Raw genomic sequence first — 26,240 nt, 5'->3', positions numbered from 1 at the left:
CTCTGTGGTCTGTGAGTGTTAAGCCTGAGTATTTCCTTCTGAATGGGTGGGTAATAGGGTTGTTTAGTAAAGGGGATAAAGTGTTAAGCCTCATTTGAATCACCAGCAATGTAAATGTGATGAAACTTTGAAACACGTAAAGAATGCCACTGCAGCAAATAATTTATAGCCTAGTTTGGATAGTAAAATATAGTATTAAAAAAATACAGTGTTTGTTTACCATTGGTATAGCCTAGCTAGTGATAGCCTGAAGCTATTATTTACAATCTGAGGGAGCCTGAGAAATAATTGGTATATTTTAAGGAATTACTCGGTTCATTGGCTACTTTGTCACATGACTTCCATCAACGGTTGTTATTTTGTCTGCTGAGAAAATTAGAAACATGCTTTGTGCACTGAGCTGCTCGCAAACTTAATAGCTAGAGTTTTTTAAAATCAAAAACAAAGCTCAACACGACATTTTCAGTTTACTCTTTCAAGCCGTGGGTTTGGAAGCTTTGCACTAGCGTACATGGTAGCGAGTGAACAGTCTTGATCAACTTGATCATCTTTGTTGGCGTAAGTGGTGACGTGTGACGTTCCAGGAAGTGTGGGCTAGACCGCAGAATAGAAATACACTGGCTAAGAGCTCGTCAGTGATGAAACGGAAGTAATATCGTTTAAAACCATAACATTTTGTTCTAAGGGCTTTTAAGGGATTTTTATTTAAATTCAAGAACTTTGGAAATTTCTTCTTTTGAGTTTACTGCATCATTTTAAACAATTCCAGCTAGCATGAACAGAAGAGTGGATTCAGAGACGTCTTGAGTAGAGACCCAACTACCGTCGTCTTCTCCAGTAGATGCAACAACGCTTCCTTTTGTTTTCTATCGGTACAATAACGTTAGCGGACAAAGTGATGTTGTCACTGTCCGGAAAGCTGTTCAAAGCTTTTACTGTAACTGTAGCTTGTCGTTCCTGATTCACTGCTCGGCTTTCTGTGATGGCGTGGCAGTAGCTGCTTCTTTGTCTGTGTAATCTGTAGGAAGGGACTAATGCTATGCTTGGACAATTCGGATGTTACAGATTCGTTACAAGGGAACAGAAGAGGATAAACGCCCTTAAAATAGTCTCTGCTGAGCCGCTGGTACTCAACTGTCATCGCTTCCCAACTCCTTGCCCAGGCGCTGGACTGGTGAGCAGCTGAAGATGGAAGATGAGCTGTTTGATCAGGTCGTGTTCGTGTTCAACAACCTGGTGTCGTGGGTCGCTGCTGGTGCCATGGTGTTTGGTGGAGTTGTCCCCTACATCCCCCAGTACAGACACATCCGAAGGTCTCAGAATGCCGAGGGCTTCTCCACCTATGTGTGCCTGGTCCTCCTAGTAGCAAATATCCTGCGGATACTCTTCAGGTGACAGCTTAATCATTGCCTTTTACTTCACCTGTCACCAGACCAGTGTTTGTTGTGTGGGTGAAAGCACATTATAAAAACCTTGCATGCTCTTTAACAGTCACATAATGTCCCATATTGAGCTAGACTTCAGATGTTCCCAGAACCAAAGGCATGATCTCAGAAATCTAGTCAAAGCGATGGGAGCTTTCCCTGCATTGTTAGTTAACTGAAGCTTAGTTTAAATTTGAGGGTATACGTAACATTATGAGCTGCAAAACAAGGAAACACTAATATATAGCAATGTATGATAATGATTTTTCTTTGCGGATAACGGTTATGCAGACATATGTTTAGCAGATCCGGATTTGGAAAGACCTTTGTTAATGTGAAGGACAGGTTTCTCCTGTTCTAGTTCTGCCACTTCCTATTATGGTGACTATATGTGTTAGAAGCTTAAGAAAAACAACAGTTGCTTCAACAACTAAAAACAAAGCAGATGTATTATTTTTCAGTTATTGACATTGAGTAATGAAATAATTAGAGTAATTTCTGTGTATTACATGTACATTATATACAACATGTATTTCTTAGCTGTAAGTCAAAGCTTAATATGCATTTTAAGATCTACAAACAGAATGACACAGATGGTGTAGAATAAAATTGTGCTCCTTTGTAATGAAGCTCATACATTATGTGTAGCTTATTCATCAGTTGTAATTATGAGCAGATATTTTCATACCTGCTGATAATGATAATCAACTTTTAAGCTATTGTAATTTGCTAACATTTTGTAGGGATGCACAATATTATCAGTATGATATCGGTGTTGAATAAAAACTGATACTGAATCAATTTTTAAAACGCTATATGGATTTTTTTTTATTGATAGTTTACTTTATTGGTATGGTCGTTCTATGATGTAATTTAACCTCCCACCACTAGTTGGTAGCAGACATTTAGCTGCAATATTACAGTGCCTTGCTCATAGTATCACAATACATGGCAATATATTGTATCGGCACCCCTGTGTTGTCCAATATGCAGCCCTGTTCCTTACACTTTCAAGTGTCTTTTAATGATGGAAATTTGTTAATTTTTTCAGCCTTAAACTTTAGATTGTGGTTTTTTAGGACTGAAGTTTTAGGTCTTAACTACATTTGAATATCAATATTGGATTCAGCTAAAATTATTTTGTAAAAATTCGCACATCAGATATCAGCAGAAATCAAATGTCTTGCATCCCTACTTTTTTTGTGCCTGTACTTTTTTGAGTAGTTTTTAAATCTGTAATTTAAGTCTACTTTTCCTTCCGTATATTTTTGGGAATTTACTGTACTTATTTAAAAAAAAAAGTCAAGTAAAAAGAAATAAAAGTAAAAATGAGGAGGTCCTAGCTTTAAGTCAACAATATGAAACAGGCCAGTGGTTTGGCTTTGACTACACATGACAATGAGAGGCACATAGAGAATAATTCCACATCACATCCCAAAAAAAGCTATTCAATTTCACTTTATTATAAAGGTGTTGTGTTACAAACACCACCTTGTTGGAGGTCCATATTCTAATGTTGTGTTTGCCAAGGAAATCTCTTTTTTTACTGTACAGCTAGTAGCTAGTCAGTACTTTAAGAGAATATAAAAATACTTTTTACTTTCACTTGAGTACTTTTATTGTTTGTAGTTTATTTGAATATCATTAACAATGTATTCCCATAAAGTGGTTCTCATCTGACCTCAGGACCCACTTCCAGCTTCTTATTTGCAACCTAAATTTTTGAAAAAAATTTTCAACCAGTCAGACTTATCATTTGAATGTCTGACCCAGCACAGTGTAGTTGAACAAAGCGATGGAACCAAACAAACAGAAAGCACATCAGAGACTTTTTGCAACATCATTTTTTTCATGCACACTGAAATTGCTCTTGACCTTACATTTGGGTCCCGACCTACAAGTACAGTGCCATTGCCTTAAAGATAACACAATAACACCAATACACTGGGGGAATAAACTGATCAAAAGCGTGTAGGTTGGAATCTAAGTTTATTTAAGTTATTCTTTGTAGAATTAAAGTCAGCATTTGACCACTGAATTTTAAGTTGTACCACAAAAAATAAGCTTCAAACTTTTCTCAAAGAATCAAAATAAGGAAATCCATTAAGGATTTATCTAAATAATCTAATGATCTGAGTACCCTTTCATTATACTTTAATTTCCCTCTGGATTAATAAAGTATCGATCTATTTTGTCTTTATACAGATAAGTTTTTCACCTTATTTTCAAACATTTTTCTCATATGAGGAGAGTCAACTAAACTTTTAAGTCATTGTGTCAAGTTCCACTAGTCAGCCCCTCAAACAGATAGGCTACACATCTCCATTCCAAATTGTTCTTTTTTTAGGTAATTATTCTCCTCACGCTGTGCCGACTCAGCCTCTACAAATAGAAAATAGTTTTTCTGTACTTTGAACGTGGCCTGTGCTGCTCTCTGTTCTACTAGATCATAAAATTAAAGAGCATATAAATGGATGAATAGGGCATTTGTTGGTTCATAGTCGCCACAACTATTTATAATTCTTACCACAGTCCTCTCTCACTTAATAATAGAACCTGTATTCTTCTTATATTTTAACCTTACACATACACACAGAAGGTCATCAAAAAAAAAATTCAAGAGAAGTATACAATGTTTATGATTTAAGAGTCAGAATATCCTGAGCTTTATATAAAATGGAAATTTATTTTGACATTTTAGTTTTGACATTATTCATGTGTGACTTCTAACAAAGTTTATGATTGATAATACCAAGAAGATTATTGTCATACACTCTCGCTGTTTTAACATCGTTAATCATGATTTGAACATATTTTTTAATGCCATTTTCCAACATAGGATCTTTGTGTTGCTTGAATTCAGTGATAGTTTGATTACATCAACATTTTCAAAATCTTACAGATGCCTTTTATAAACAGCAGCTGCTTTTTGGTTTGATGCTTGTCAAATAACAATGTGTTTATCAAAAGGTCCTCAAATCATTTTTACACTAAACTGCACTCGACTGCATCTATCTCTTATTAGCATGTACCTGCTGTACACAGAGGAAATAAATTATGGACATCATTTTCTCTGACATAATCCTGAAGGTCGAGAAATATTTTGTAATTAGCTGAAGCCCAGTACCTTTGTTTTATGAGGCTTTTCTTTGAAACAAAGATTCTTTAGAACAGGTGTTAATACAAGAAATCGTGTGCTGCAATGAAGCTCTGTCTGCATTTCTTCTCACTTCGCTGTGTTTTATCCTTCAGATTTGGCCGCTACTTTGAGACGCTGCTGCTTTGGCAGAGCATCATCATGATCGTCACCATGCTCGTCATGCTGAACCTCTGCACCAATGTCCGCATGGCCACTGAACTCAACACCAAAAGACGCTCCTTCATAGGTCAGAAACCCTCCAGAGGGCCTCTCTGCGGGCCTCTACTGTGCAGATAAAACTCAGCTAAGTTTCTGAGAGCAGTTACAAATGTTATGTGCTTGAAAGAGTAAGTGGACTTGTGGGAGTGCTTGTGTGTGAGAATGTGTGATAGTGTTTTAGTATTGAGTTATCCAACAGTAAGCAGGACTAAGTGTGTGTAGGCAGTAGAGTGTTAAGGAGAAGAATGAGAAGCCTTAAAAATGTATGCTTTATTAAACTTCTTATCACCTGTGAATGTGAGTGACCACAGGTCAGAAGAGAACTTTTCCATGTCACTAAAGTTACTTGTTACATTCCAGCATTACATACTGAGAACAGTACCACACTACAGTAGTTTTTTATTACCAAAACTTAAAACCCTTTTACAATTTTCTGGTTCATACAGCACGTAGCCTACAGCCTTTGAAAGTATCAACTCTACTGTCATTGCACAACCTAGTTTATTGTCCATATTACAATCAGCTCTGCAGGAATAAAAGATGTCATAACCTTTACAGCTCTTTGATATGATCACAGTCTGACAGTAAACTGGGCAGAGGCATACAGTATTAAGCACAGCTGTTTTTTTCTTAAAATTATCTTTCATTCACGGTGTCATTCTTGTCACATTCTTTCAAAAATTCAACATAATGGGAATGTTTCGACAAATTAAGTATTGTCCTCTCTGATATCTTGCTAGCTGAATCAGCTGTCTGACACAACTGTAGGGTTGTCTCTCCAAGAAGTAGGAGAAAAAGAAACCATGCAGATGCATAGATGTTTTCTGCTTTTGGCAGCAAACGCTTAAGGGCAATAAGGTATATTTTCCAGTAATGAACAGTCTTTATTTTAAAAAGTCACAGGGCAACAGATTGCTTAAATTGCAGAGGTAATGTATTGTGACTCATTCAAACATAATAGGGATCTTTTTACTCCTAACAGATTAAATTGTGATGTGTACCCACAACACTTCTTTTGTCTAAAGTTTCAACAACTCAATACTTTATATGTTTTGAAATGATCCATATTTTGTTTTATACCAAAAAACAACCAAAGTTTTAAAAGATTTATATTTTTTTACCTAAAGTGACAAAAGCAACAAATAAGCAGTGTCTAAATTGTACATATCTGTTGGCAATGTTTTTCTTCTTAGTGTTGGAGCAATAAAGTGTGCAGGAGTTTTCTGGAGTTTTTTGTTAGTAGGAACAAGAAATCCACCAAGTATTTATGGCCTACAAAACTTATTTTTTGTTGCTTAGGTATTGAAATAGTTAGAATTATGGTACTGTTACAACCAACACCCTACAGTTTTGATATGCATTCACATCTCCCACATGCCATAGCTTAGTGCCCCCAAATTTTGTGATTTGTGCTTGGAAAACCGGATAAGCTACACAGACATAAATAACTAATCCAATTTATCTTTCTCTATTCTTTTGCAGCTGTAAATGTCAGAGTTCTCTGTTCTTCCAGATGTGTTTGAAATTTTTATTTAACCCCCTTTTATGTACACACTTTTTATTCACAAATGGACAGAGAACAGCCACCATGTGTTTAAGCCTGTATTACACGGCAGTATGCTTGTCATCAGAAGATACACGTTTGCTCCAGCACTGAAGATAAAGGTTCTAGGCTTAAAACTGAGTGAAAACTCTGTGATTAATTAAAAAACAGAAATATTGTAGCCAGCTCAGAAGAAACCTGCAGTAAGTTGTCTTGAGAACCACGGTGGGTTCCTTTTGGACGTGTTCTGTACAGATTAGCCTTTAACAAGATTTTGTAAACAGGTAAGACTTCTACAATGCCCCTAAGGTTCTCTCTTTTACGATTTTTGGTATAAAATGTGAATGAACACATGTACATTTTAAATGGACTGTGTGTCAGAAACATTTCTTGGCTGTAAAGCATTTGTTCTTAAAGTCAATGGGAACCAGCTGAAGCAATTCAGAATCTGAGTCAGTTTTATTGTTCACGTATAGGCACATGGTTCAAAATGTTTTGATATTCTCACCAAAACAAAAAAATACATTGGAATTCATATTTTTCTTTCCATTTTTAAATTGCCATTACTTGATATTTACAAGAAGAAGGAAAAAAACAGTTCCAAGTGGAAAGTAATTCTGTAATGTGAGAAGGCTTCGACTGGTAGATGGCTATCTGGTCAGCAGAACCCAATGGTTAATTATTACTGCTAACTAAAAATAAGTGACATGATATTACTGTTTTCCAGTCTTAAATCAGGAACAACCAATTTCTTTTTGACTTTATCTTTCTGCGAGATCACTCCCTCTCATTAAGAAGCTCTCTGAGAACATGATTGTCCTGTTATTCAAGGGGCAAAGACACCAAAGAAAACAAACTCAGCATCCATGTGGTGTAGGAATAATCAGGAACAAAAAAGCTTTGCTAAAAGGAAAATTTGTATGAAACTGAATCATGGTAACTAAAAGTTATTGTTTGCTTACTAATCAAAATGTTATCAATTATCAGCATATCTATTTACTGCACGAATATGATTTTAATGTAGCTACAGTTACAAATACAAATACTAGTGCTGAGCAAATTAAAACCAAAGATATCTTTTTGTTTTACTTTAGGAATTAAACTTGATGACTGCAATCTACTGTATAGTCAGAAGTACAAAAGTACAAAAGTTAAGATCATAAAATACATCTCTTTAAATTCATTTGATTCCCAAATCGAGGCAATTCTCACATTTTCTTCGCCATGTTAATATAGACTTTGAAAATATACTTAGGAATCTAAACATTAGCAATTGACTGTGGTTTTAAAAATGAATCATTTGCCTTCCCATGTAGGAAAACATAAATACCAGGGAAACTGGTGTGTTTCACCAAATGTGCTATCATAAGTGGTTTAAAGTGTCACCAGGTGTCACTTTGAAAAGGACCGGATATGCCAGAATAACAAAGAGCCAGTATAACTTGACCCAAAATGGATAGCCCCTGGTGTCTGTAAGAAATTGAAGAAAACAAGTTTTTGTCTCTTCCCTTCTTTTTTTTTTCTTTTATCTTTATTTTCATTTTTTTTTGTCTGTAGCAACAGACAGTAAGGACGAGGAGATCAGAATCCCTAAGAGGATCTTTCTGGGTATGTACAGAACTTACCGTGTCTGCCATGAAACTTCAGTTTTAGTTCATTTACCACTTCCACTCCATCTGTGTGTCCTGTGCATGCTGACTCAGTGTGGCTACTCCTCCCGCCCAGCCAACACTAACCAAAGCTAACATCAGATACCAAATCTGAATGAAGCATGCACCTATTTCACTCGCATGTAGTCTTGTTTTTGCACCTACAGTCGATCCATGAAACGTCTTTACCATCCTACCATTGTGGTCACTGATGTGATGTGTTCCATGCATGTTAGACTGCATGCTCATACAAATTAGGGTGTAAAATATAACAAAAAATAGCTATATAGATATAATGTTGCATGTTTCATTATTGTGTTACTCATATTAAATGTCTAAGAAGGAAATCAAGCCTAGCTATGTAAGTACTCAACTTACATAGACTAGTTATCAGTTACCAATGCTTAACAACAGACTAACTCGTTGTACTTTTGAAGACCTAATTACTTACTGCGTTTGTTTTTCTTCACATTATTTTTTGTAATATCCTCTCAAAGCAAATGTTTTCAGTTGTGTTTGATTGCCTTTAACTGTTGCATGCTGGTTTTATCCTCCTCTGCAATATTAATGTGAAGCATCTCTTAAATGACCGATTAATGAATCCTGTAATGCTAACAGCTTTTAATTGACGTTTTCCTCTAACTTGCATCTTGGGTCTGCTTTTGAACTACACTTGGTTTCAGCACACTGCCCCTTGCAGTTATTTAAGGAAATCTGTTTTGAAAGGGTGTTGTTGTGTGGATGCTAATGTGTGATATGTGTGTGTTTGTTGATGTGAGTGTTTGATGTCAGTATGGTTAGGGCATTGTCTTCATTGTAAAATAGCAAGAAGAAGAATTTCTTTGTTTTTAGAAGCCTTTCTAAGTCCATGCAGTGAAGTCCTCCACAGACTGGCATCTTTTTTTAACACAGTATCTACAGGTCCAAGATCATGGCCATCTAAGACTGTTTTTCCTTGTTTCCCTTGTATACCAAGATTTCTTCGGATTATCAAATGCTTTTATTTTTACATGTTGCACAATTGGCCAGCGGTCAATCAGAGTGGTGAGCCCGTCTGACTTCAAAAAGATTGCCTTTCTCTTTAATATCCAATCCTGCACAAAACTGTTGCAAGTTAACCTTACTAATGGTCAGATAGCCCATAATTTTTTTGTCCTTTTCTTTTTTGGAAGAATTTCAGAACTTTTCAGCTTTCTTTTGCCATTGCCTGGATTCAGCATTTGACATCATTTTGCTAATTTCACTGTTTTGCAGATCATCACATTCTATATTTTTTTAGATTCCATATTAGTTCTGGGCAATTAATCCAGTTTTAATTTCATTAGGTTTTTAGGTCCCCACAACCATCATAAAAAGATAACAAAGATTAAACGATACTCTTCCTCATGCTGTGCTGCCTACAGAGCAGAAGAAAATGAAAATTCAACTGTTGGTTAACAAAAAAGATATGACAGTATGTTGTTGTACAGTTTTAGCTCCCCCTAAAGGCAATAAGAAACATTTTTTAATCATCTAAAATTCACACACAGATGCAGATGTTGTACAACCGATGATTTACTCTGCTTAACAATCTTGATCTCAATACCACTAGAAATAATTGCGACCATGTTTTTTGCCATGATTGAGCACCATTTGCATATAGTGTTCCATTTTTGGGGGTATTTTTGTTGTACCAGAAAGAATTGGACAAAGCCTGTGAGACATCAGACATGTGATTACAACAGGCGGACTCAAACAGCTTTCGAATCCAATCCATGGCGGCCTCATTATTGAAATCGTTGTCTCAACCAAACTTTGGATTAATCTAACAGCAGACAAGAGCCCACCCACTGAGCTCGACTTCCTGTCAGCTAAGCTAGCTAGCATCCTGTTTGTTAGATAAGTAGCGTCTGCCTGTCAAGTTATCTGTCAATCAAACGAGACATGCCAGTCAGTGCACAGTGAGGTTTTTCCTGAATATAATCGAAACGATTATGGTACAAAAAAATTCACCCCCCGTACAGTGAGAGCACATGAAGACATTAGCTGATGAGACACGTTTCGTTTTTTGAACCAGGCTGTAAACCCGTTAATTTCTGTTGTTAAAGAAAAAGCCCATTTAAGGTGTGTTGTGAACATGACTTCCGGTGTTCCTGCAGCCAGCCTTAAGTGGACACTCGCCAAATTGCAATTTTTTGCACTTCCGCATTGGCTTCACTTTTCAGGACTGGAGGTTGCCTCTTGGGCTAGAGGCATTATCTTTTCTGGTTGTCCATCTATTGAGATGTACGGTGCAGGGTTTTCTTGTGAATGCTATATCACAGAGCGCTTTGAGACATTTTGCTCAAACTTTGAACAAATTTCCACTCTGACAAAAAGAAGGACTGATTACATTTTAGAGGGCAAAGGTCAAGGTCACTGGACCTCATATTTTATCCCTTTGCTTGTCAGATTTCTATGGATCACAATACAACAGAAACCACTCAAGCCTTTCTCCTTTGCAGAGGCATACAGCTACCAGACCACAGTAGTTCTAGTTCATCATTATTAATAAAGGACAAAAAAGACTAAAATGAAAATTGTCAGGATAATTTCCAAGTATTTTTTAAATGAAAATCTTTTAAAATCATTTTGGGGAGATACATCATCATGCCATCAGTGAAATAGCAAAAGTGGTTCCATCAAACCCCCAAGTACCACAACATTTACCAAAGACTGAGGGCTGGCATGATCACCAATAGAAATGTACACTTTTGACTTCTAAAAGAAGAACAGGGCCACATTAAAGTTTTCCAAGAAATATCAGCCAGCTACATAATCTGAAGTTTGTGGGCCAGTGTATCAGAAGTGATATTTTAGTCGAGTAGAACAGTGATTAAACTCACCAGTATCAGCCATTCTTTAAAAAGAAAAAAACGTTTTCATTCTGAGTACAGTATCTGAGCAGCACTGCTCTCTTACGACTTGCTGATTTTTTCCTCCTAAATGTTGTTTGTGTTTCAACACTTGGAGTAATTGTAGTCAAGGCAGTCATTTCAAGGACGTCTGTGGTATTAGCTGAATTTGAGGTTGGTTTGTAATTACTGTGTCCTTCTGGATCAAAAGCTTGATTTTTTAATTAGTGGTTGAACACAGGCAGACTATAAATATTCTTGGAAACAGCTAGAGGAAAAAGAACTGTTAATTATGGAGATTAACTGGGGTAGTCACATTCATTACCTCAGAATATTTCTAAGGCATTACATGTTCAGGGTTTGCGGTGCATCTAAGGTGCTCCTTAGTCATCGTCAATTTCACTTTAAAAGTTCTCATTTTAGGGTTTTATAAACAATCTTGGCACTAGTTTTTACTTGAGCATAGACATAGTCTTAATTTTGTCTGTTTAAACAGCTATGAGATGGATTATTGACACACACCAGCATCTTTTAGTACCCAGTAAAAGAATCTAATGATGATTATAAAATGCAAGTGTTCAGCATTGAGCATGGTTGTGCTGTTTAGACACAAATTTAGTGGAGGCTGTTGGTAGTTTATTTACCCCTTCAGGGAAAGCACAAGCAAACAATCCATGAGCCATCTTTACATATTCATAGCTTTAGGAACAAATTTGGGCATCCATAACTCACATTACATGTGAGGTGGAACCATTCTATGAAGGAGTACTATGGTAACCAATCTTTAATTACTCACCACCCAGTGACCAATCAGAATGAATCAAATTCATGTGGCAGTTCTTCAGCTTTCATAAAAACATAAAGCCAAGAGTACACTGATCATCTGCTGAGCCATTTCTGTGTGTAGAGCCAGGGAGATGTCAAACAAAATGTGATGACCGCCTCTGCAGTCTTCAGTAAAAATAGTTCTAAACAGCAAAATGAGTCTTTAAGATAGTAGGTTTATAGCTAGTTTTATTTTCCTCTCGATTGATGATTATTAGATGGCTAATTTGTGATCATATATCTTTTTGTATAACTCTTGTACAGTCTAACACATCTTTAGTGTTATAGTGAACAACATCAGATAACCAGACCATTGCTGGCTTTGGTAAGTTGGGGTACATGGGTCCCAAAATCAGCACAATTATCTTGTAGAGCAGGGGTCATCATCTACATTTGGACAGAGGTCTAGAGGTGGAAGCAGTACCAGACTATTGTACTTAAGTAAAAGTACAGTTACTCTTGTTAAGATTTACTTGAGTAGAAGTAAAAGTACTGGTTTATTAATCTACTCAGGTAAAACCTAAAGTACAACGCAACGGCTGTTTTGGGAAGAAATATGATCATTCTCCTGCTATGTGCATGTACTGACCATCATGTGCTGTGAAAGCCAAACAACTGGTCATTTTCAGGTTGTCTGCAGAAAGCTTGGACCTCCTTGTTGTGGATTTTTTTTTCCCGTACTCCATGCTTTTTCAAAATGTAATTCTGTACAATACTGCAATTGAAATATACTTAAGTAAAAGTGAAAGTAGGGATTTTAAAAACTACTCAAAAAAAGTACAAGTACACAAAAAGCTATTCCATTACAGTAATTTGAGTAAATGTGATTAGTTGTTTTCTACCCATGACAAGGGCCAGCTTTTTCCTTGGACGACACTAAAGGGGCTGGACTTCAATGAATATTTTGGTGCAAATAACATATTTTGTTTATTTTTTTTTGTTCTTCAAAAATACAAATAATGTTTTGCCTTTAGCAGTGAGATCAGTCCCAATTGCCTAAACTGCAACTGCCATTAGGGGGTGATTGTAATATTTTAGTTACATATAGCTGGGGCTGGCTTATGTCTATAGCTGGGTTTGATGCTGAAATGCTGTGTTGGGATTGGTTGAAAAAAATGGGCAGGAGACCCATCTATTGTTATGACTCTCTGGCAGGAAAAATTAAACTCTCAAAATGCCTGAGGTAGAAAGTTGATGTGGGAAAAGGCTACTTTAATCAAGAAAGGTCTAATGAGTATGTGTTTTTAATGCATCATATTCACTACTAATGACTGACAGATGGATAACTGTAAAATAGATCAAACATTAAGCTGATGTTTTAGAGTCTATAGAGATATTGTCAAACAACATACCCTAAATACCACAACATGTTTTCTGATACATCTTCTGATTTTGATTATCTTCTAGGGGCCGGAAGCTGTAGCGGGCCTGATTTGGCCCCCGGGTCGCCAGTTGATGATCACAAGAGCATGCTCTTTCATAAAATCTTTTATCATGTAATAACATGAACTTAAAGTTGTGTAGGCCCCAAAATGCTTACTGGTCAAAATATTAGCATCATGGTCCACTCCAGTTGTTAGGCTCTCTACTTCCAAGCTTCAGTCTGCAAACTAAAAGCTACTACCACTCAAAGCTGCAAAACAAGAACACAAAGTTGCTTTTTTTTTCTTTTGAAACAGTTCGTTTGAGTAATGTATGTGCTGTATTATCACACTGTTTTGCACAATTTGTAAACTTATTGAGTTTATTCATTTTAAACATCACTTCAGACTATTCTTTGATACATTTTTAACAGTACAACAGAAAAGGGAAAGTATAACAAAAAATAAGTTGTCATTCCTTGTTTTGCCAAAAGATGGCAGGAGAGCAATAGTATTTGTGTAGTACTGAGTGAACTTGGCTCCAATGTTACAGTCCATCACAAATTCTCCTCTTGGGACTCTAGATGGCTTTGCATTTGATACCGTTGAACCCACTTTAATCCCTGGATGTTTTCAATCATTTTAAGGAAAGCAGGAGCAGCTTTCAGCGACATGATGGCTTTTTTGGTTAATCTTGTTTGTCTGTCTCTGGCGTCAGCTGTTTTTACCCATGTGTTAAAGCTGGCCAGAGCCTGTGAGCCTCAATGAACAGTCATCGATCAGTGAGCTCTGCCAAGCATCATTAGAACCGTCAGGAAATCATGTTCTTTGATCGCAGCTTTGCTGGTGTGCGCCCAGGCATTGATCAGTTAATGGAAATATCAGGCGTAAGCATGGAGTTGTCTGCTGTTGGTAGACACATAAAAACACCCAAGTAGGGTAATTGGGAAATGTTAAAGTGAGCTGATGCTGTGGAATAGTTAGTCACACAGCATCATTGAGAGGCCTGCAGCGACAGTGGTTGATGTCCTGGGTGATGCAGCTTTTGAAAAGTGGTTTATGCATGTGATATATACTGGTGTTATAAAATATAAGGTGGACCAGGTTCACAAGTAGCTTTCTGCAGTGACTCACCATAAGTCAGCAGGGTAAACTGTCAACCTGTATGCTTCTCTGATTGTTCATTTTGTTCCCTTTGTGCCCCTCTGAGCCTTCATCTTAGCACATATTTGTGCTCATTGCAGCACGGTGTCATTATCACACCAGACACTTCCATCAAACAGCTGGAGATTTCTTACTCAGAAAGAAAAACACAGGGTGGCTGACGTTTGATAGAGCTTCCTAGGTTGCCCACATAAGACTTTTTCCGTAATAGGTACAAACGGCTGTGAGCAGTAGACACAATGTGTAATTTCATCTGGGAGATAAACGTCTTGTAACTGGGAGCACTCATTTGTTCTGAAACCGCCTGAGGTGCTTCAGGCATAATGACAGAATCGGCCACATCTGTATTGTACGGTTTGTTCTTTTGTTGCAGCTTCTAGTTTTACAGGAGCTCACTGTGATTCATAAGGAAGAGCGTTTACTGCAATCTTTGAGGAGATTAAAAGATCAGATGGCTGTGTCACAATGTGAAATGTTGGTGATAGCTCTTGTAGGTGAAAGGATTTGGAAGCAAAAGTAGGAGGAAGTATTTGTTGAGAAAGTTCAGCGTGAGTGGAAAAAGTTTCACACACTAATATCTGTCTTAGTCAAACTTTAGCTGTTTTGAAGACCGGGAATAGAAAACTGACAGCATTTTTCAACAAATCTCCAGCAGCATATAAATGAAAATGTGTCAGCAAGCAAACCATCAAACAGAGCTCTGCGTCATGATTAAAAATTCTGTATGCAAACTTGAGAGCATCTGTGGTTTCCGACTCCAGGGTTGTGTGCCTGTTTGTTCCCAAGACACCACAGTTCTGTCTGTTCCATCACATTTTTAGTCACTTTCAGCTCAGTTTAATCTTTAAGATAGTTTTGATCTTTTGGCTGTGAAACATCCATGCACTGCAAAAAAACTTAAATCTTTGTGTATTCAACTGATTTCTAGTCATGCTGTGCAATTAATTAAAATTCTAATTTGATTATTTTGCATAAATCCAAGGTTTTCAAATTGTGTTTTCCAATTTATCCTGTGCTACCTACCATGGGCGTAGCACAAGGGGGAAAAAGGGTACTGATTACCCAGGCCCACCGTAGGGAGGGGCCCTTAAGAAGCCTGCAATGAAAAGTGTGGGTTTTTAAAAATTTTATCTTAGTATTAAGTGTCCTCATTGAATCAAAAGCCACTAAATGACTCAGTCAATAGACTGAAACTTATATCAATTAGAGTAAAATACATTCCTGAGGGCCCCTGCTCCTCCCTTAAAAATGCCCAAATGGTCCAGCGCTGAAAAATAATGCAAGTAAATTTAATTTAACTATAGTAAAATATTGCTCATAAATGGGGAAAATATGGTTCAAAATACATTTAAATACACATATATTTGTAAAAATGACCTGTTGATGGGGGGCCCTGTGTGATTTTCTTTCTGGGGGCCCAAAATCCCTAGCTACCCCCCTGCTCCCCATGAACTGATAGGATCCAAAAATATGAAACAAGTCTATCCAAATATCTTTGTCTCTTGAAATATTTATGTAAGATTTTATATAACGTTGTTGCTTGTTTTCTTTAAACATCCATCTTTCTGTGGCAATTAGTTCATGATTTTCTGCAATTAACTAATTGTCAATTTTGCCTAAATATTCTCACCTCTAATTGGGTGAGATAATGAGTCTGCATCAGGAATAACTGCAGATCATCCTCCACCTTCAGCCTCGCTCGGTGCTTGGCTTTTGATCACCATCAATACAGAAATCCTGCTTTCACACAGTTTGTGGTGGTATTATGTGTAGGGGTGCAAATCAAATTTTGATTGATCTGACCACAGAACAGTTTTCCATTGTGCCTCAGTCCATTTTAAATGGGGTTTGGCCCAGAAAAGATAGCAGTATTTCTGGATCCTCTTTATATACGGCTTCATCTTTGATTGGCATAGCTTAAACTTGCATTTGTGGATGGCATGGTGATATTCCTGAGCCCATACAGTGATTTGATACAGGATCATGCCTGTTTTTAATGCAGCGCTGCCTGAGGGCCTGTGGAGCACAAGCATCCAATATTGACCTTCAGCCTCGTCCCTTGTGTACGGAGATTTCTCCAGATTCTCTTTTATGGTGTTATGTAGTGCAGATCAGTGTTTCCCAGCCTTTTGTCCTTGAAGCCCCCCTACATGTATCTAAGAAAAGCTGATCCCTCCCAAGACCCAGTGGAAGATGATGTAGATGGTGGGATATTCAAAGTCATTTTTCTTCCTACAAATCTAAATGTTCATTCTGCACCAGTTGGGTGCTTCTTAAAATAAATTAGGAACATTTTAACAATAATATGAGGTGTCCTGATTCTTTCACATTGACTTCATGATCTCCCACAACAAAGATATTGGTTTAATTATACACAGGTACGTAGGAATATAAGTGTTTCCATATCTTTCTAATGCTTTGCTGTGGCTCATTGCTCATGTTGGTCCCATGGGGGGTCTGTACCTGTAGCTTCAGTGAGTTTGTCAGCTTAGAATAAATCACTTTATCCTGTAGGAGCAGTTTCCCCTCCCTTGGGGCAGGTGCAGGCTTAACTTTTTGCTTCACTCCCTTGATGGTAGAGCCACAGTATTTAGCCTTGGTGGCAGAGCAGAAAGGTTGCTGTGTTACAGCTTTGCAGGGGAAGCCTATTAGCCAGTGTAAAAACAAATCCCTGTTCAAATTCTTAAAATCTTAGGTCCCGTTCTGCAGGCTGGTATAGCTGTCTTGTATTATGATTTCTCTGCTTCTCCCACAGCATGCTTTTGAGTGACAGCAAGCCACACGCAGACTTTTCCAAGGCCCTAACTCAAGTTGGCAACAAACCGTGGGTAAACAGAGACTGAAATCACCGACTATAACCTGAGTCTTCCTACACATGTACCACAACTCTGTGGGACTTCAAACTAAGCTGTGCACAAGACGTTTGGCCACCACAGGCAGTCTATTGTATGCAGCTCCAGTCTGCTCCCACACAGAGCTGCCACGGCTGCTGCACAGCACGGGGATTAAAGAGGAGGATGAGAATGCCCTGGGGTACACGAGTGGCACAGCAAGAGAGGGTGTATGGCTGGGTATGACTGAGGAACATTTCTATGATAAACATCCTTTAGTGGTCAGGGTTAAATTGTGTGACACCGATATCTGCATAAGGACATTGTTTTTCATATTTGCTGCTTCTAAGAGACAGAGGCAGCTTTGTGTCTTTAACGTGTGTATACAAGATTAAGAGAAGACAACAGCACAGCACTGGCATGAAGGAGAGTAATTAGTAAAACATGAGACTGAGATGAGGACACCACAAATAATTGAAAAGTCATGATTACAATGTTCTCAAGAAAGGTTGCTTGTTCTTTGCAAATTCCCAGCCTACCAAATGAAGTTCTCATCACAGTCCAAATTCATGCAGTATCTTTTCTCTACTCCCCACACTTTAATGAGAGATACTAGGCAAAGCCATTGTGAAGGATGTGGTATGTGGTTCAGCATTGTCTTGATGAAATATGCAAGGCCTTCCCTGAAAGAAGTTGTGTGCAGATGGGGATGATATATTTCTCAAAACCTCGATATACTTCTCAGCATTGATAGTGCCTTTGTAGATGAGTAAGCTGCCCACGCCATAGGCACTAATGCAACCCCATACCATCAGAGATGCAAGCTTTTGTACTTTGCACTGATGACAAGCTGAATGGTCCATCTTCTCTTTTGTTTGCAGGCCACAGTGTTGATGGTTACCAATAATTTGGATTTATCTGACCACAGAACAGTTTTCCAGTATACCTTAGTCCATTTTAAATGAGCTTTGGCCCTGAGAAGACGGCAGTGTTTCTGGATGGTGTTCACATACTGCTTCTTTTTTGTATGATAAAGCTTTAATTTGCATTTGTGGATGGCAAGGTGAACTGTGTTAACAGACAGTGATGTCTGGAAGTGTTCCTGAGCCCATGCAGTGATTTGCAGTACAGAATCATGCCTGTTTGTAATGCAGTTCAGCCAGAGGACCCAAAGATTGAGAGCATCCAATATTGACCTTCATTCTTGTCTTGTGTACAGATTTCTCTAGAATCTCTGAGTCTGTGGATGATGATATATAGTGCAGAAGGTGGTATGGTGTGCAGTTTTTCACAATTTTACATTGAGGAACATTTCTGAGAAGTTTCTTTCCACATTTTCTAGATGCAGTTTTTCACAGGTTGGTGAACGTCTGCCTATCTTTACTTATGAGAGACTCTGCCTCACTATAATGCTCCTTTTATACCCAGTAATGTTACTGACCTGCTGCTATTGTACACAAAATGCTCCTCCAGTTACCTTTTTATTAGTACTACTTACCTTTGCAGCCATTTTTTGCCCCTCCCTACGTTTTAAGATATGTTGCTGCCATCACGTTCAGAATGAGCAAATATTTTGTATGAAATGCTAAAATGTCTCAGTTTTAGCATCTGATGTATTGTTCATGTTTTATTATGAATAAAATTATGGATGTGTGAGATTTACAAATCATTACATCCTGTTTTATGTACATTTTACACAGTGCCCCAACTTTTATGGAACTGGGGTTGTTTAATTAGATCAGAAATGGGTCATGATTTTCTATGCTTCAAATAGTCATCAATAATAAATCTAAGATTTCAGGTAGCTTTGTACTCATTTTAAACGATATGTTTTACAAGTATTTTTACCGGCAACTAGTTTTATTTTAATGTGATTTTGCCACCAGACAGTGTCTGTTACTCAGCTAAAAGCTGTGTGCTAACTGCTGTTTGATTGCAAATTAAAAAATTATTTCACGTCAGGTGAAACAACGGTATGTAGCAGTATGTTAGAGTGATGTCAGCCCATTTGGTTACAGAAGCTGTCTTTTAAAGCTAATCCATTGTGGTTGTGCTGAAAATGCTGACTCAAACAGAAACTAGAAAATAAAGGGAGGTGGTGCTGAGATAGGCCTTTGGCCTCCGGACAAACATCTATAATAGACGAACATGTTCTTATCAGTCATGCCCCAAATTACGAATAAATCATATTCTTCTTTAAACCAAAACAGACAAGTTATTTAAAAATTCAGGCCAGTACAATGTGTGCCAGTGAAGACAATTCTTTTTTTCAGAATGCAAACATACTATTTTTTGCTGTAAATATGGGAATTTCAAAAAGGGCTATGCACGTGTCTTCCACTGCTTCTGCAGCAGACCTTAGAGCTGTGCGTCGGTTTCATTTTTCAGTACCGGGTATAGCAGCTTGGTAATGTAACTTCATATTGCTGAGTAAAATATGTAATCTTTTAACTGTGAATTACCCCATTGCTAAGTGCTAAATCTGTTATCTTGTTAAAGACAATTTCGGTTGTTTTATTATCAGCTGATAGACACAGAGAAACATTATTATCCATCTGTAAAGGACTGAAGACAATTGCAATCACACAATTTTATCCACCCACCCATTTTCTACATCTCTTTCCTGTTTGGGGTCATAGTTCAATCCCAGGTGTCACTGGGGAGAGGCGGGGCATGCCCTGGACTAGTCACCAGTCTTTTACAGGGCTGACATATTGAGACAAACAACCAGTCATGCTCATATTGCAATTTAGGCTCACCAATTAACCTAATGAGTATGACTTTGGACTGCTGGAGGGAGCAGGAGTACCCGGAGAGATGCACAGCAAGAACATGCAAACTCCACACAGAAAGGCTCTTTTCAACCAGGAATGGAACCAAAAACTTTATCGCAGATAGGAGACAGTGGTTGCCATGCAGCTCTAGCTTAATTGTATATGATTCGATAATTATTAGTGACTTTCAAATGGTAATTTTTCTTGGAATAATCATCCCTCAGTTTGAAAAGAAAAGGAAAACTATGTTGAATATGGTCCTATATTGACCACAGCTCTACTAGACCTGTACTTCTCAACATGATAGTGCACATGGTTAACCACTGCTCAAGTTTTTATTTCTGTGTTACAGTTAAGGATGGATGTGTTGAGTTAAGCTCCTTTTCCTTTTTTCTTAATGTTTACCCTCAAAATCCAGGCCGATGATACAACTGCTTTCATGTATTTGTCCAGTATACAACTTTATGCAACACTTTGAATCTCGGACACCAAATATATTGAACACTTAACCATGATTCTTTCAACACATGTAAACTTAACACCCTGACACAGATTTCTTTAATAATCAAAACTGCATTAAACATTTTCAATTTAGCTTAATTCTTATGCCCTTAGAGGAAAAAGCTAACAGAAACACAGCAGAGCCGTTACTGCTGATGTTTTAAAATTGGATTATCACTGTGTTTCAAACAAGTTTTGATGCCATGTGTTCACAAAATCCATTATTTTGATCCTCAATAAAGTCGAAAATGACCAAGGCGTTAAGAAACTCTTCTATCATATTCTCAAACACAAGCTGCCAAAAGAGAATCTAAGGAAATATGTTTGTGCTATTCCAAGTTAGACTTATTTTAAGTGACATCCGGCTGAAAAGTCCAGAAACAAAATCTTATTTCAAGACATATGAAAGACAAAAAGAAAGGCCAGGTAATAACAAAAAATTACTTGGCAGTGGGGTAGCAAAATTAACTTCATGAGTGTCTTAAAATCTGATGTTCCAGAGCATGTTTTTCTAAGATACTTCAGTAAATAATGCTTGCCTTATCTGCATATATTTTTCCTCACAATAAGCAATGCAGGCCTAATTTTTGTAAAAACTTGAATAAGGTGTTTATCTAGAATTGTTATCTGAATAAGGACAAATGTAATAGATATTTTAAACCAGAAATTTGACAAATACACTTGCTGAGAATTGAGTGTTTGTTCAGTTTTGTTTTTTAGTGTAACACCATGTTTGCTTACAGGCAGGTAGGTGTAAAATGCTGCTCTTTTGCCTCTAAATGCTCCGCTCTGTATTTGGCTGTTATCAAGCAGTACCAGCCTGGTGCTACTTGGCCCAGATTCACGGTCCTCCGGCGTTGCTGCCAACAGGGCTTCAAAAGCCACACCAGGAATCTGCAGCCACAACACCTACAGAGTAAACACTGTAATACAGTAGAGCTCTCAAAAGATGGTCTTAGTGTTGATTATACTGAGAACAGAAAAGCATGGCCTGTAATACCTTTTTAAGAGCTGCTTCCTTATCTTTTGTTCAACACTGCTTTGTGTTGCCATCCCACATAGTTGTAAGGCTTTTTTAACAAGGAAAATCTTAGTGTATGGAGTGTGTGGTGGTTTAACAGAAGGCTGTGACCTGGTTTATTTTGTTCCAGAACATTTTTTTGTCTACATTTCTGGGATTTGTTTGACTTTTTGAACACAACAGTTTCTTCTGCTAGCCCTAATTAGCCAGCACATGTATGTGACAGCCAATCAAGATTAGCATGTTAACCATGACACAGTTAATGTCCAAAATTGGAAGATTACACTTTCACTAGCATAACTCATACTAATTTGTCCTTTTCAACACACCACAGTCACGCAACCCTAAAAGGGCGGATGATGGATACCTTTGCATCTTCCTCCTCTTACAGTGATAGTAAATAAGGATCCTGCAGCACTTTTGAAAGTCTTAAACACTTTGAAAAATCCCAGCATCGTGAAAAAGTACTCTGTACCTTGTGATATCAAACATTTAGCTTATTTACTGTTCTCTTTAGCTATTTTCATTTAGTTTCATATTCAACTTAAGAAAATACAAATGACCAAAAACCCACAACTGAAAATGTTCTTTACTTCAACGGACAAAACAGCCAAACTGGATGTCTTGCAAATTCGAAATGCTGTCACATTAACTGGGGATCACCGACATCATAGTCACTTTGTACATGCACTCTATGCTTACTTCTTAATGTGTAACAGCTAGTGCTGAGTAGTTGAATTTCCATGATAATAAAACGACAAGGACAACTGAGGCCAAAAAATTGCTTTACCAAATTCCATTATGTGCTCCTTTTAGCATGTGTGGTAAATGGAGAGTAAGCACCCTACCACATCACCGGTCACAATGGGGAATCCCCCCCCAACACTACAATGATATAAAATCAATGAGCAGTTCACCTTAGTACAGTCTGTTGTTAGCTGATGTCACCGCCTTAGTTGTAAAATTAACAGCAGCTACATGCTATGTTTCTGTTCATTGTGAGGTAAATTTCCCGAATCTATCAGCCATGGTGGCCTATGGGGGCATGAAAAGTATCATAACAGAGACATTTGTACCAGAAAACAGTAAATTTAATCCCTGACTTTGGTCTCTCTGCTCTGGCCAGAGTTCAGGGGCAGGCTAATTGCTGGAGTGCTTGTCCAGTTTTTGCTTGAACCAGATGCAGCAGGAACAAACATCTTACCTGCTGAAGGTGTGTTTTAATCCATATTTCACTTGTCTTTAGTCCTGGATGATTAAAAGAAGCATGCTGTTACTGTCTCTCTAGCAGAAACAGTTTAATCCCTCATGTCTGTTAGCATCGCGATGCTAAATTTTAGTAAAGTATCCGATGATACTACATTCTATTCCTGACAAGTCTGTCACAATAAAAGCCTCCAATGCTAGTCATCATCATCATCATAAGAGAGTTTTATTTTGATGAGCAACATCAGGAAATGGAGTGTTTTCAGCAGCAACTGAACACTAAAGACTCCTCATAAACGGGAGAGAGACAGAACATCACAGAACTCAGAAAATGAGAACACCTGAAGTCTTAAGTACAGGATGAGGAAATGAAACTGAGACTTTTTTTTTTTTTTTTTTTTTTTTTAGCTCTAATCTGTCTTTCTGTTATGACATAGATATGATAGTTTCTCTGGTGGCTGACACAGAAAGCTGTCAGGTCCAGCAGAACAGACAGAGGAGTCCTCCATTCAGGTTGTAGTATCTTTAATAACTGAGAGAACGGTCTTTCTTGTGAGTGGGCGTGGCTTCAGCTCATTCTGCTGATTCCCACACTGTCCTAGAACAGATTTTATTGCCTCATTTTTCATGTGTTTGAAGCTTAACTTTCAAAATTTAGAAATGTTTTTTTGGCCTGCTGGTTCATAACACAGTTGCCTGTCATGCATGAAGCTTAAAATATATATATATTTTTTTTATCACTATACAGGGACTTTAAGGTCATTAAAACTTGTATTGTTTACCTTTTGATTTCATAAAATCTTAGGAAATAGCAGCTTTATTCTGTTTTTGATACCAAGGAGTACAGTAAACCCAGTTATGCCTTGTATTTTTTCTTTTTCTCTCCCTTGTTTTGCTTTATCTACTGTACAGGCCCTTTCTCTCATCTCCTATGCAGGCCTCCTTTGAGCTCTTAGATGTTCCCCTTAGATAAGGGAGCCTTACAATTGTGATTAAACGAATCAGCTTTATTGCATTTGAGGCTTGTAGAAATCCCATTTAAGATACAGCAGCACAGGAACATCTTTCGCTTACAGCCATAATTAGATTGTTATGATAAAATCTTTCAATGCCTTCTGCTCAGATATTTAACCAGCACTTACATGTCTGCCCTTTTCTCTGCCCTGTGCTACAAAGACATGTTGAATGGGTCAAAGAAATTAGAGAGGAGTGTCCCAGAGCTTCATGTTTGTGTATTCTGATCAGCTGTGTCTAAAGCAATACCTAAGGCAATTGTAGTTTGCCACCCTGAGAATATAATCATGGTGGGATTAGTCTTGGCTTCATGGCGTATTACAAGAACCCAGGGTTGTTGTGGTCAGAATCTTTATCTTATTTGAAGAAAAAACACACCAGAAATTGAAGAGTAGAGGGTGTTTTTCAAGTTTAACATGTTTAATTTGTTTAAAACAAAGTCAAGTCTGTGTGCCAAGTTGGTGAGGATCAGCAGCTGTACCAAGATTGTTTGTAAAGCCTGTTCTTTGTTTGCTTTTCTTTTTAAGACTCTGGTGCAATACAGTTGTAGTAAGAACATGATCCAACCTAACTGCTGGAAGCAATGCATATTTTTGGATTAAACCAGCTACTGTAGTCAGTCGAATTTGTCTTAAAGGCCACAGGAATATCTGCCAGATATTTGGAAACGGTTTTCTGTGTGAGCAGGTTAAAAATTTAGGAGAATTAACACACACCTTTTCCTAAACTATCTGAGTAAACGTCTCCACTACATCAACATTACCTTTATGGGCTGCAGTTGCACCCCATTTTCATACTTCATCATTTTCCTACAGTGATAAATGCAAACAATATGAAACCTGATGACCAGAGCCAACATGCAGCTGTCTGTGCCATTTTATAATTAAAAAGAGGCTTTGGAGCAGCCACAGCCAGGCTGGAGTCAACCAGTCCGTGTTCATTTTCAGTGTTATTAGTTGTTTTGGTTTTTTTTTTTGCAAGACATTCTGTCCAATTAGCATGCATTGTCTTTGCCTGTCACACATTTTAGTCCCACTGTTAATGTCCCCATGTAAATAAAGACCAAACCTGAGGTAATTATGAAACTATGAAGGGGGAACGTAACAAATTAAATGATAAAAATTGAGATAGAAAAATCTCATGTGACTTAAGTAATGAAGTTTTAAATAAGAATTTGAATTTAAAAAAGTGATACACGTTGAATTAATTTGATGAAAATGGTTGCAATTTGATGAAAATAATGGCAGATTTTATAATTTTGATCATTTTTCATTCATCATCTATCATTGACAAATTGATATTTAAGGAAAAGGCCTCAAGGATGAAAGTAACAAAAAATGACGGTAAAAATGAAGATGATGAAAATGTATTTGATTTAAATGATTAAGCATCAAAAATGCAAATGAATTGAAATAGTAAGAGATGAAAATGTTTGTGAAGTAAAAAATAAAGTGATCATCCTAAATTACTAAAGATTAAATAATGGCTTTTTATCATTTACAACATTTAATTTTGTGACTTCCAGATCAGCCTTGGAAGAAACGGCGCTTCCACTCTTGGCATAAATGTCTTAAACTTCACTGCTTCACCATTTTAAAGACTTTTGGGTACTATTTCATCACTAAATTAACTTCTGGGAAATTTTTAGGAGAGAAATTGATGTCTTTGATCATTAATGTGTACAGTTTTATGATATTTCATGTGGAATTGGAAAGATGCTCCATTGTTTTCAGAGTTGAGAAGCTTTAAACTTCGCCAGGTGGCGTAAGCAAGCCGATCAGAGACGCCTCCTGACCAACATTGAATCAGACCAGGCCTGCTAGCTGAGCTTCAAGCTTTTGAACTAAAAAAAATAACAAAAGAGCATATTTAGTTTAGTTTATTTCGGTCACTTTAAACATGAAGACTTAATTACAGACATGAAGTGAAAAATTTACAAGTGAACAAGCGTTGAGTTAATGCTATTTCTGCATTAACACCAAACAATCAATAAAAGAAATCAACAAACCAAATGACAAAACAGGACTGAAAAGGTGTAGGCTGAAGCCTTCACTTATTTCTCAAACTCGAAGTCAAATTTTGTGAAACTGTTAATATAAACAATCACCATCATCCATTTCTTGCCTCAAACGTTCCCAGAAGGTAATTTAGTGAAGAAATAGTTACTGAAAGTCTTGAAAAAATTTCCATTGCTGCTGTGAAGTTTTAGACATTTCAGTCAAGAGTTGAGCGGAAGCAGAAGAAGTTAAAAGCTTTTATATTTTTTATAATAAGCATTTCCAAAACCATGTGTGGTCTAGATGGCAGTGACATAACCTTAATAGTAGAGCATTGTGCGTCATGCAAATATCCACAGCTAAAGTAGTAATTAAGAAGAATTCACATTGTTGGAGTTTAAGCTCCTTTTACCGACTAGAAAAAGGCCAGAAAACATCAAACGGGAAAAGGAGGTAATTTTTATGTCAACTGTGGAAAACAAGACAGTAGGAGAGCTGAGGAATTTAATTGAGAGGTACAAAAGAGTGTTGAAGTGACTAACTCACCTGGAATGGAAAGAAGAATTTCAACATCTACTCTAATAGGTATGTGCCAACATTTCAAGCCACTGAATGGCTGATTTAGCATCACACATTCAAATGATTTTTGGTTTGTGGATCTTTCAGTATCAATGGATTTTGTCCAGAGTTTAAACTGTT

At 37.4% G+C, this 26,240-nt stretch overlaps 1 protein-coding gene across 2 annotated transcripts in view; it reads left to right on the top strand.

Annotated features, from left to right (window-relative positions):
- The first annotated feature begins 601 nt into the window (after positions 1–601).
- Positions 602–26,240, top strand: part of LOC121524026 (solute carrier family 66 member 2) — a 57,208-nt gene continuing 31,569 nt past the window's right edge. The window contains exons 1-3 of one of the 2 annotated variants that reach the window (XM_041809191.1): positions 602–1,391; positions 4,677–4,810; positions 7,883–7,933. In XM_041809191.1, the coding sequence (XP_041665125.1) occupies positions 1,189–1,391; positions 4,677–4,810; positions 7,883–7,933 (388 nt within the window). In that variant the 5' untranslated portion in view covers positions 602–1,188. The remainder of the gene's footprint in view (positions 1,392–4,676; positions 4,811–7,882; positions 7,934–26,240) is intronic. The other variant, XM_041809192.1, reaches the window with a different exon arrangement.

Source organism: Cheilinus undulatus, linkage group 16 (genome assembly GCF_018320785.1).
Source record: "Cheilinus undulatus linkage group 16, ASM1832078v1, whole genome shotgun sequence".
Classification (NCBI taxonomy): Eukaryota; Metazoa; Chordata; class Actinopteri; order Labriformes; family Labridae; genus Cheilinus; species Cheilinus undulatus.
Note: the sequence above shows the minus strand (reverse complement) of the source record. Positions and strands in the feature narration are given on the sequence as shown.